The sequence below is a fragment of the Arvicanthis niloticus genome, chromosome 26 (assembly GCF_011762505.2).
Source record: "Arvicanthis niloticus isolate mArvNil1 chromosome 26, mArvNil1.pat.X, whole genome shotgun sequence".
Taxonomy (NCBI): Eukaryota; Metazoa; Chordata; class Mammalia; order Rodentia; family Muridae; genus Arvicanthis; species Arvicanthis niloticus.
The window spans coordinates 4,661,067-4,673,036 of record NC_133434.1 but is presented as its reverse complement, the minus strand read 5'-3'; the positions used below and the strand labels follow the sequence as shown (position 1 = coordinate 4,673,036).

Genomic DNA, 11,970 nt, shown 5'->3' with positions numbered 1-11,970 from the left:
ATCTTTAGAGAATATTAGAGTTAAGTAATCTTATATCTACTGCCAGGAAGAAAGACTTTTTTTATTTATTATTTTAAAGATTGATTTTTATTTGTGTGCATATGTCTATGTAAATGTATGCCATGGGGAGGGGGGCTTTGGAGGACAGGTGGAGTTATAGGCAGTTGTGACCCATGTGGGAGATGGGACCCAAACTGGGGTTCTCTTGAAGGAAGAGCAAACTCTCTTCAGCGCTAAGCCATCTATGTCTCCAGCCCCTGGAAAAGATATCTTGAATGGTTTCCTGAGGTGTGGAGAGATAGCAGCCCCTGACCAGGAAGTCTTTCAAAGCTTGCTGATGGTCAGAGAGAGGTACTGCAGAGCTACTAACTCTTCCTTAGGTTGTCAGGAGCCCGGAGAACAGGGGGAAGCTCCTGCAGACAGGCTCAGTCCACTCTAGGTGTCCTCCTCTGTGGTGTGCCTGCTTTTCTCTTTCAAGTATCTCCTCTGACTCTGGCACTCTTCCTTTGCTCTGTGTTAGTGAGACAGATGCCTTCAGGAATTACTTCAAGGACGAAAAGCTACACAGAGCTCATGGTTTCTGAAGGTTTGATTCAGCATAGCCAGAGGGCGCGGTGGAGCAGTGTAGTTCACACCATGGTGGCTATGAAGCAGAGAGGGACTAAGGGAACGAGACAGGACAAGATGTAACTGTAAGGGCACTCCTCTGGTGACCTGCTTTTCTCTACTAAGCTATACTTCCAGCCCTCACACCTCCCAGCCAGGCTCTCAAATTATGACTCTGTCAAGGGATTTGATGCATTCACTTTCTAATCATCTCTGGGAGCACCCTCCCAAATATCCCCAGGGGAGTGCCTTACTAGTCTCGTAGGCATTTCTCATTCTCATCAGGCCAGCCATTAAGATCAGTCACCACACGCCTTGGTTGTTGAAGCTGTGTAAGGTTTTGAGAACTGTGGTACTTGTTCATTAGTATCTGACAGACTCATGTTTTTAAAATTTTGACACCTCTGATTACAATGTATCTAATAGTCAGATTTGTTTCTCTATGAATTCCCAGAGGGAGCTTTTGTTACTTCTGTAGAACCAGCAAAAGGCCAGAAAGCTCTGAGCCCAGCACCCTACCAGTCCTTCAGCTGGAGAATTGCCTCTAAAATGCTAGGGCTCCCTGCATTGGAACAGGTGCTGCCCCCACAGACAGTCTTCTCCCTAAAACCAAAAGTAAAAGAGCCTCCAGCATCAGGACCACTCTATCCTTGCAGTGTAAAGGAAACACATCAAGTCACTCATCTAAGCATTCTTAGTCCTTAGCATTTTCATACAAACTCTGAAGCGACTTGATAACCTCTACCCCAAAATGAAAAAAAAAAAAAAAAAAAAAAAAAAAAACCCTGAACTCAGAGAGAGCACTGAACTAAATAAAGATCAGTTTGGGGAAGATTAACATCGAGTCTTACAAACCAAATCCATCCCCCTTATGGCTAGGACAAGATGAGTTCAGTGAGTAAAAACGCTTGCTGTACAAAACCTGATGACCTGAGTTTGTCCCCAGAATCTGTGATGGAAAGAGAGAACCAGCTTCCGGAAGCTGCTTTCTTTCTTCCACACTTGTGCTGCAGAATAGTACACACACACACACACACACACACACACACACGCACGCACGCACGCGCATGCACACACACACACTAAACTCAAGTACTAAGGACTGGGATTTAAAAGCACTATGTTCTCTTCCATAGCTAGTTTGTTTGACACAGGGCCTTACTTTGTTTATGATCCTAGGTAGTCTGAAACTCACTGCGTGGACAAAGCTGGCCTCGAACTTGCAGCCGTCCTCCTGTGGGTACTGAGATTGCAGGTGTATGCCACCATACCCAGGTGTTTGTTTTCTCTTTAAAATAGGGTCTCAACAGATTTCTGAGATTTGTCTAAACTCATAAGTGATCCCCCTGCCTCAACCACCTGTGTGCCTGGGATGACAGGTTATGCCATTGTATCTGGATAGATTATTTTAAGGACATACTAACCCTTGATATTTTAACAGGTTTTCACACGTGAGCTACTATTAGCACATTAAATAAACTACTTCATGTTATTCACATGGCAATGCGGAGTTGCAGTTTCTAGTGTTACAGTGTTTCCCATTTCACAGATGGAGACAACAAGACCTAGGAAGACTGTTGAAGGCCATGGTCAGCAGGAGGTGCAAATTCATGCAATCTACCTGTAGTCAGCAGTCTTCGTCATTTTGTGACATTGTTTTCCTAGCTGACAGGTAAGGGCTAGGTGAGTGAACAGATGGGGTTAGGGGAAGACAGACAGAGGAAATATAGCAAGACTCGCTTCAAGTATGCCTACAGCTCAGCACTGGTCTACCCATCCAAACGGTCAGTCCTTCCTTCTTCCATTTCAGCATGGACCCAGGAAGTCCTTCAGAAGAGCTGCCTCTCTATCCTGTGTTTTCCCAGATCCCAAATGCCCTCCTGGCCAGGTGAATCTGAGAACAGTCACTCTACCAAGTTCATACCTTGTAAGTCTGGTCACGCTGCACAGACCCGGTTTATCCCCCTGATCCCGTGAACCCGTTAGTGACTGAGCCGTTAGAGACGAGGAGAGAAGCAGAACTTCTGGGTAGGTAACCGCCGCTTTTGTGATTCCCTGTTCCTGGCAGGATGGCTGCTCCATGAAGTTCAGACTGGGTCTCTTCTCTCCTGCCGTTCCCCCAATGCCTGCTCTTTCATGGTTAGTTTGGAAGCCTGCACTATGGCTTCATCGTCCTCCATCCCAGCCTCCTCCGCTCAGTCCAAGAAACCTCGAGACAAGATAGCTGGTAAGTAGAACCTGCCTGCTAACTAGGAGCTGGTTCCTAAGAGAATCCTCCCTAGCCTGCTGGTGAGATGGAAGGACTCTCTTGTCGAAACTCAGGGAAGAGACGGCCGAAAGGCTGGTGACAGGGAAAAAGCCGCTGGTGGGACCACCCAAAGCTTCTTGGAGAGGGAGGAGGAAGGCATGCATCTTGGATTCTGCAGGACTGTATTTTAGATTTTTTGGCATCCTGCTTGGCCTGAAAACCATTGTGCTGAGTACTTAACATGGTGTATCTGAATCTTTTTCTAGAACCATTATGAGGAAGGAAACAAGGAAAGACAAAAAAGGAGACAGTCCCCAGGACAGCTGAGTTTTAATATTATGGAGTACTTAGAATTTACTAGGCACCGCCTTATCTCTTTTCACCTTCAAGAACAAAACAGACCCATTTTATAGGTGAGGAAGTTGAGATCTAGGAAGTTGCTTAAGGCCATAGACCACACAGTATGGCAGGCCTTCAGTCGGATCTGCTGCCTGTTCGAAGTGTGGCCAAGTTCTGTGTTCTCTGGGAGCTCTGACTAATACCCCTTAGCCTCTGAACAACAGAACAGATTCCAGTCCCCTGGCTCTTTATCTTCTTATTTAGTTATTCATATTTACTTGCTTTGACCCAGGCTGCCTTGAAATTGTCATTGTAGTTGAGACTGACCCTGAACTTCTGGTCCTCCCATGTGCTAGGATTACAGACACCATAGTTCATCTTCATACAGCACTGGGTCCATCTTCCCTGGCCCTTTTCATTCATCTAAAGTCACCTCCTCTCAGAGCTGCAGCTGGACCTGATTAATCCTTAAATACAGATGTAGTTCTTCGTCCACTTGCTTAGGCAATTAACTATGGTTGTAAACCTCCTGATTTAACTGGGCAACAGGTAGCAGATATCAAATGATCTAGAGCAGAATAAAGTCACCTATTTTATGTTATAATCAAATCATTAAACTTATAATTAATTCATAATTAGATAAATTGTCTTATTGTAATTTAAATTTTTATTTTATTTTTCAGGCAGGGTTTCACTATGTAACTCTGGCTGGCTTGGAACTCAAATTGTGTAGATCGGGCTGGTCTGTACAGAGATCCACCTGCCTCTGCCTCCTAGGTGCTGGAATTAAAGGCATGGACCACCATGCACAGCAGATTTTATTTTTAAGAAGCCCTCTCCCTGTCATCCAGCCTGGCTTAACTATTAACCCTCACTGTCTCAGCCTCCTGGGTAGCTAGACCACAACAAACTCTACCTCTCTAAGGTGACCTTACCGGACTAAGGTGCCTTTCTTAATTGGACTGGTAAAACCCTATTTGGACAGGATGCAAATTGGGGATTTGAAGCTCAGTGTTGGGGAACCTTTGGGGGGGGGGACCTTTAAAGATAGCAGGAACTCTTAGACAAGAGACCTGAGGGCTATGCCAAACAGCAAGGCAGAGGATAAGGTGAAGCTGGCAGAATCTTGCCCATTTTCCTTGGGGAAGGATCTTAAGCTAGCTGGCCACAAGTCTCAGCTCAGTGTTTCTCCCCTGTAGAATGGTTCAGGCAGGCTCTGTTGAAGAAGCCCAAGAAGATACCAATCTCCCAGGAAAGCCACCTCAGTGATGGTTCACAGACAGCCACACAGGATGGTCTCTCACCCGAGAGCCGCAGCTCACCCCCGAGTCACAGTTCACCCGAGAGCCGCAGTTCGACCCGCAATTCAGGAATGTCACCTACCTCGCCACCAACACACATGGACAGCAGCAGCAGCAGCAGCAGCGGCCGCTGGAGCAAAAACTACGATGTCTGCGTGTGCCACAGTGAGGAAGATTTAGAGGCCGCCCAGGAGCTGGTCTCCTACTTGGAGGGTAGCAAGGCCAGTCTACGCTGCTTCCTGCAGCTTCGGGATGCAGCCCCAGGTGGCGCTATTGTTTCCGAGCTATGCCAGGCGCTGAGTAGTAGCCACTGCCGGGTGCTGCTCATCACCCCAGGCTTCCTTCGGGACCCCTGGTGCAAGTACCAGATGCTGCAGGCCCTGACGGAGGCCCCGGGGGCAGAGGGTTGCACGATACCCCTCCTATCCGGCCTGACCAGAGCCGCCTACCCGCCGGAACTCCGATTCATGTACTATGTGGATGGTCGAAGCCAGGACGGTGGCTTTTACCAAGTCAAGGAGGCTGTTATACACTGTAAGTTACCGGAGGGCTGGGAAGGGCGGGTGCGGTGGGGGAGGAGTCATCCAGTGTTATGTAAGGACTTTAGGAGATAGTCTCTGTAGCGCCAGTGATTGAGAGAGCTTCTGGAGAATATTGACTGGATTTGTACCCTGGCACCTTCACCCAGTAGCGTTTGAGAAGTTACTTGGTCATGTTACTTAGCCCTCCGAACCCTTAGTTTTCCTTGTTCATTAGGAATCTGTTACGGTGGAATGAGCACATGTCAAGAATTCATGGTAGGCAGGGCCCTACCACAAACGGAATCCTCAATTCACAAGAATTAATTAATTAACAAGAAGTACTACTGATCATACTGGTTCTCGCTCTGAGATTGGATTAGAGGTGTGTTCCAAAGTTGGAACAGACGCCCGGAGTGACATCAGTTCAGCAATGCAAAATGATGAAAGGTAACAGGAACTAGTTGCATCCTGTGAGTGTGTTAAAGGAGAGACATTGTAGCAGGTGGGGCAGAAAAGAGGATGAAAACCGAAGAGGGGAGAAACAGATGTGCTGGGTTTAGGCAGAGTTGACATTCTCTTTGCTCTCTTTCAGATCTGGAGACACTAAGTTGACACTTTCAGCTTTCATGAAAAAAGCTGGAAATAGCTCACAGCAGTCGTTAGTCCAGTATATATAGCAGGGGCATCAGGAGCCAGAGCCAGCTGGACTCTGTTCATGACACAGCATCACACTGCCACCAGCTTCCATTACTTTGGGCTCCACAAGATGGCCAGGCAGAAGATGGGAACCACCCCCGAAAGGAGTCCAAGAAGAAGATGGGGACTCCCCAGAGACCAGGAAGAAGATGGGGACTCCCCAAGAAGGGCAGGAGGAAGCCAGGGACTCCCCCAGGAAGACGACGAGGAAGTCAGACATTCAAGTTGTCAAGGGACTGTGCTATCAGGAAGGTCAGCAGTGTCTCGTCTGCTGCTTCGCTGGATAGGAAGCTGACACATGGTTGTCTTCTTCCCCTGGCATCAGGCACTTGGGGAAATAGGTACCACTCAAGAGGGATGAGCCTGATTGATGAGCCAGAAGTTGCCCAGGGAAACTGGGCAGAGGTGGCAAGTATCCAGGCTTCACACACACACTACCAAAAATCTCCCAGAGACGTCACCTCACTTCATCAAGCTGGAAGGCACATCCAGCCCTACACTGAATTTAACCTATTGAAAAACTGTCATTAAAAATGCAATCCTAGGGGCTGGGGAAACAGTGGTGCAGTGGTTAAAGACTCTTGCTGCTTTTGCAGAAGATCCAGGTTCAGTTCTCAGGATCCACGTGGTGACTCACAACCTTATCTAACTCTATCTCCTGGGTATCTGATGCCATCTCTGACCAGGACCTCCTTGTGCACCAGGTGCACAGGTAGAACACCTATGTAGACGCAGGCGAAACAACCATTCACACGTAAATCTTTTGTAAAATTAGAAGTGCAAACCTAGGACTCGAGATGAATCGGTGGTAGACCACCTGCTTAACATGCCCAAGGGCTCGGATTCTACCTCCAGCACCACCAAGGCAAAGAAGAAAACTCAAACCTGGAAGCCACTCTGAGTACATGAACAGGTAGGGAGAAGAAAAGCCAGGGTGTGGGCCTCAGTTTCCAACAGATCGTGTGACACCTAGGACGTCCTCAAACATCTGTGAGAGCCCATGCTTCACGGCACCTGGCTTTATGTTGAACTGAAAGAAACCGGTTCTCAATTTAGCACCAGAGTGTATCCCCAGGGAGAGGCAAGGGGTCACTTATGTTCTCTGGTCAGCTAAATGTCCTTGTCTCCCCTGGTGTGTACCTTGAGCCTCTCCTCTTCCCTTTGACATATCTTTTTCCTGAAAAAAAAACAAAAAGTTTTTAAATTATGGGGTTTTTTTTTTGTTATATACAAAATATCTAAAGGATACTATACCATACTCATGCAGCTACCATATAACTTAAGAAAACCTTATTGCCAACATGCGTGTTTCCTTTGCATTCTGAATTCCAGGCCCTTCGAGTGTCCTTATGTAAATAACCAACTGTTCTGAATCTTGAATTATTTTGAAGTTTCCATGGACATATGCACCTCAGAAACATTATTTGATTTTATGACTTTATCTTCTATACAGATTGCATTGTGTTTCCTTTGTTTGACATGTCTGCAAGGTGTGTCCATGTTGCTGTGTCACTCGTGGGTTTTCTTTTGTTCGTGTAGGGTCAGCAGTCTCCACCCTTTGGGGTAGAACTGCCCTTTCACAAGGGTCACATGTCAGATATCCTCCATATCAGATATTTACATTAAGATTCATAACTACGGAAGTTACCGTTATGAAGTAGCAAATGGAAGTGATTTTATGGTCGGGTCGCCGGGTCGCCACATGAGGAACTGTATTAAAGGGCCACAGCGTGAGGAAGGCTGAGACCCACTGCTCTAAGATCACCTTAAAGCAATTCCAGGGACTTCCTCCCTGAATTTTTAGTTACAAATCTCTAAATCACGAGTTGTTTTTGTTAAAAGCGTGAGCTTAGTATCTTTTATTTGTTTTTGTTTGTTTGTTTTCCGAGACAGGGTTTCTCTGTGGAGCCCTGGCTGTCCTGGAACTCACTCTGTAGACCAGGCTGGCCTCGAACTCAGAAATCTGCCTGCCTCAGCCTTCCAAGTGCTGGGATTAAAGGCGTGCGCCACCACTGCCCAGCGCTTAGTATCTTTTAAAGTTACGTTTATAGCATAACATAAAATACTGCCCGTGAAGCTGCCGTCAGGGCTTTCTGTGTCTTACATAGGCCTTCCTGTGTTAGTCCACATTTTCTTCTACGTTCAACCCTGAAAAGACCTTGATCTCATTTCTGCCAAAGCGTTCTTATTCACATCTCGACCTTTCCTCCGCTTGGGGTTGTTGCTGTCTGTTTTCTGGTTTTGATTTTTTTTTTTTTAAAGTAGTCTGTAGCCCAGACTGACCATAAACTTGACATCCTTCTCCTTCAGCTTCCTGGCTTTTAGGTATTATAAGCTATCATGCCTGGCTTATTCTTGGCTTTCAAGTCAGAAATCTAATTCTTTTCTCTCAGTTTTTCCCCGGCATTCCAGCCTATCCTCACTGGTATCTGTTTGTAATTTTTCTGTTTATTTAGGATAGGATCTTACTATGTATCCCTGGCTGGCCAAGAATTCACTATGCAAACCAGACTGGCCTCAAATTCAGAGATCTACCTGCCTCTCCTCCCCCAGCACAGTGCTGGGATTAAAGGTATGCACCAGCACAGACAGCTACTGCTGTTGCGACCTGTCATGTGTACGTGTGTATTGCTGGTTCTCTACTCTCTTTCAAGTATACCCTGTGTTAGTGCCACGCATCTTTTAAAAAGCTTTAAGGCCCTGTAGGCCAGGTCTCCCCACTCTTCTTGTTCATCTAAATCACTGTCTTTTCATAATTCTTACTTTTCGGTGTTGTTTTATACACTGTCAGGTTCCAGGGTAAAGTATATTTTTATTAGAGTTGTATTCAGATTATGTATTTGACTAGGAAGAACGGGTACTTTCACGGTAAAGTCTTCCTATCCATAACAGCATCACCACTTACGTCCTTAAATGTATTTCAATAAATTTGTATCATACTTTTCATGTTTGATAATCTCCTCTCTTATTAGATTTATTCTCTCTCACTTCATATTTTGGCTGCTACTATAAAGAGTGTTTTAAAATTATATGTACATATGTCTATCGGTGGCATAAAAGATTATATATAATATGCTGGTCTAACGTTAAATTGTGTGCTGAGTTATCTATTGTGAATGACTATCTTATTGAGTTTCTGTGCTGCTTAGATCTTCGGTGCAGTTGTGAAAGGATCGAAAACAGCAGCCACTTGGGCATTGATGTCACATTGCTTAAAGGGAATGCTTCGAACAGCACACCATTAAAATGTGCCTGCTCTAGGTTTTTTGCGTGTGTGGGAGGTGGTACAGGATGCATACGTGAGTGCAAGTACTGTTGGGATCCAGAAGATGCCCTGAAGCCAGAGCAATAGGAACTTGTCCTGTGAGAGATGAGAACTGGACTTGGGTGCTTAGGAAGAGCAGAAGGCACTGAGCGCTCTGAACCTCTGAGCCATGGTTCCAACCTTGCTGTTTGTTTTCTGGGACAAGGTCTCACTCCCTAGTTCAGACTTTTATAATTTTATTTTACGCTTTTATTTAATTCTAAAGATTTTTACAGGCTTTTTTTTTTTTTTTTTTTTTTGACAAAAATTAAGGCAATCTGGGCTGTGAATTCTTTCTCTATTACTGAAAGCATTTAAAAAAATAGACCAAACTGCCCTTTTGTTGAATAACTCTTGATTTTGAAATCAAGGGGTAGCGAAAGCATGTCAGTGGACAAGGTCCCTTTCAATTCCGAGTGTTGACGATTTAAGGGCATGAGGGAGTTTGAATGAGTGCCTGTGGAACCATCGTCCTCCTCACTTTCTCTTCTTAGGGTTGACTCAAGTGCTCCATCTGTACTCAATGTTCCTCTTCCTTGGCCCCTTCCTACCTAGGAGTAACTACCCTTCCTGGGCCTAATAGAAGTGGTTTACATTCAACTGGCAGCTAGGTGCATCTGTGTTCTAGGCAGAAGACTGAGGATTATTCTGAGAAATCAAAACTGCAAGAGAAACATGCTCACAGACTCTGATGCTGGTAACTCCAGAATTACCCAAGGAGAGGTTTAAAGTGGGCTAGCCCAGTGCAATAGTGGCACAAAGCTCGTAATAGTAACCAATCAATATCTGATGGGGTTGAAGTCCCACTGCACGAGATGCATAGTTCACAGACTCTCTGGACTCAAACACATGGTGATCCTCTTACCTCAGCTTTCAAATGCCACTATACCAAGCTTAATCTGTTACTTCTTAGAGACAGATTCCCAATTATGAACTTTGGTTGCTTTCTGTTGTTGTGATAAAACACCATGACCAAAGCAAAGCATAGAAGGGTTTGTGGTTCCAGAAGGCCCATCGCAGCAGGGAAGCCAGTGGCAAGCAGAAGGTTAAGCAGGATGCTGAAAGCTCACATCTGAAAACACAGGCAGGTCGCAGAGAGAACTGGGAATAGGTTGAGTCCCGAGGCTCTCAAAGCCTGCCCCATGGTGAGATACTTCCTCCAGCATGGCCACACCTCCTAATCTCCCCCGAAACAGCTCCATCAACCAAGAATCAAGGATCCAAGTGCTAAATTTATTTTTTCCTTCTCTTCTATTTGGTGAACCAGCCAGGAGATTGGGGGATATATTATTTACTTTGGGACCCACAGATAAAATCCTAGAAGTGCCAGAAGTCAGCAGGAAACAAAACAGAAAGGAAGGGAGGGAGAAGAAGAAAGGAAGGAAGGAAGGAAGGAAGGAAGGAAGGGAAGGAAGGAAGGGGAGAGGAGAGGAGAGGAGAGGAGAGGAGAGGAGAGGAGAGAAAAGGAAAGGAAAGGAAAGGAAAGGAAAGGAAAGGAAAGGAAAGGAAAGGAAAGGAAAACTATACATTTGTTTGTTTGAGATAGAATCTCACTACCTTGTCCTTGGCTGCCCTGAAACTCCTGATGTAGATCAGGCTAGCCTCAGACTTGTGGTTGATCTTCATGCCTCTGACCCTTGAGTGCTGGGATTACAGGTGTACACCATCATACACAGCTTTGAAAAAAAAAAATGTAAGACTTCTTACCAAATTTCTAGCTGTAGGAATTTGAGAATACTTGAAAAGAACACATTATGATCTACACTCAGCACCATAATAAAAATACCTGAGCCTAGGTCCTTTGTAAGAAAGTTTATTTAGTTCAGATTTGGAAACTGAAGTCCCAGCTCGGGTGGCCACGCCTGTGCTGCTTCTCTGGTACTAGTCTCTTGACGTGGGATACCATAGCGGTGTCATATATGGGTGTAAGATCTAATGAAAAGATAGAGAAGTGGAGATTTTAGAGGTCAGGCACAGTCTTTTTATAAGAAATTTTTTCTCATCAAAGCTAATAGCAAAGAGGAAGGTGTAATGTTCTTCACTACACTGCACTACACTGGCCTGTGTTCTAACCACAACCCCACAAAAGAAAAATACACTAAGTCCTTCCAAGAATAGCACCATGATGACCTAGCAATCTCCCAGGAGTGTGATTGTTTAAATGAGAATGGCCCCCGTAGGCTCATATAATTTTTGAAAGTTTATTTTTTTTATCTAATGTATAACTGTCACTGACACACCAGAAGAGGGCATCACATCCCATTACAGATGGCTGTGAGCCACCATGTAGTTGCTGGGAATTGAACTCAGGACCTCTGGAAGAGCAGCCAGTCCTGTTAGCCGATGAGCCATCTCTCCAGCACAGATCATACATTTCAATACTTGGTCCGCAGTTGGTGGAACTGTTTGGAAAGATTTGGAGGTGTGGCCTTTTGGGAGGAGGTGTGTCACTGGGATTGGGCTCTGAGGTTTTAAAAGATTTTTTTTTGGTCATTCCCAGTGTCTCTTTCTCTCTTACTCTACTTCATTGGTCTCAAGATGTGAGCTCTCAGCTACGGCTCTAGCACCGGGCCTGCCTGCCTGCCGGCTGCCCCTGCTGCAAATAGTCACAAACTTTAACCTTTTGAATCTATAGCCCCTAATAAACTCTTTCTTCTAAAAGTTTCCTTGGTCGTTGTATCTTATCACAAGAATAGAAAGTAACTAGGACAGGTAGTGTGGCGCCTGGTTTTATATCAACTTGACACAAGCTAGCGTTATTTTGGAAGAGGGAACTTTAATTGAGAAAATGTCCTTGCTAAATTAGCCATGGGCAAGCCTATAGTACATTTCCTTGATTGATGAGTGATACAGAAGGACCTTACCCCATTATGAGTGATGCCACTTTTGGGCTGGTGGTTCTGAGTGCTATTGGAAAGCAAGCTGAGCAAGTCATGGAAAGCAACCCAGTAAGCA

The 11,970-nt window shown here is 45.3% G+C and overlaps 1 protein-coding gene and 1 long non-coding RNA gene across 2 annotated transcripts; one reads left to right on the top strand and one right to left on the bottom strand.

Annotated features, from left to right (window-relative positions):
- Positions 1–321: 321 nt before the first annotated feature.
- On the bottom strand, positions 322–4,710 carry LOC143438949 (uncharacterized). Its single transcript, XR_013107465.1, has 3 exons — positions 4,577–4,710; positions 2,531–2,815; positions 322–661 (listed from the first exon to the last, which is right to left on the bottom strand). It is a non-coding gene; the product is annotated as an uncharacterized LOC143438949 (long non-coding RNA).
- Positions 2,696–8,657, top strand: Tirap (TIR domain containing adaptor protein). The gene is made up of 3 exons (XM_076924625.1): positions 2,696–2,833; positions 4,393–5,028; positions 5,608–8,657. Exons 1-3 carry the CDS (start codon positions 2,743–2,745, stop codon positions 5,625–5,627), a joined length of 747 nt encoding a protein of 248 aa, XP_076780740.1. The 5' UTR covers positions 2,696–2,742; the 3' UTR covers positions 5,628–8,657.
- Positions 8,658–11,970: the final 3,313 nt, after the last annotated feature.

Bases quoted from the DNA above. Each gene is read 5' to 3' on its own strand.
- Tirap (XM_076924625.1), top strand. From the start codon at position 2,743: ATGGTTAGTTTGGAAGCCTGCACTATGGCTTCATCGTCCTCCATCCCA. The intron at 2,834-4,392 runs GTAAGTAGAACC...TCTCCCCTGTAG, and splicing joins ACCTCGAGACAAGATAGCTG to AATGGTTCAGGCAGGCTCTG. The intron at 5,029-5,607 runs GTAAGTTACCGG...GCTCTCTTTCAG, and splicing joins CAAGGAGGCTGTTATACACT to ATCTGGAGACACTAAGTTGA.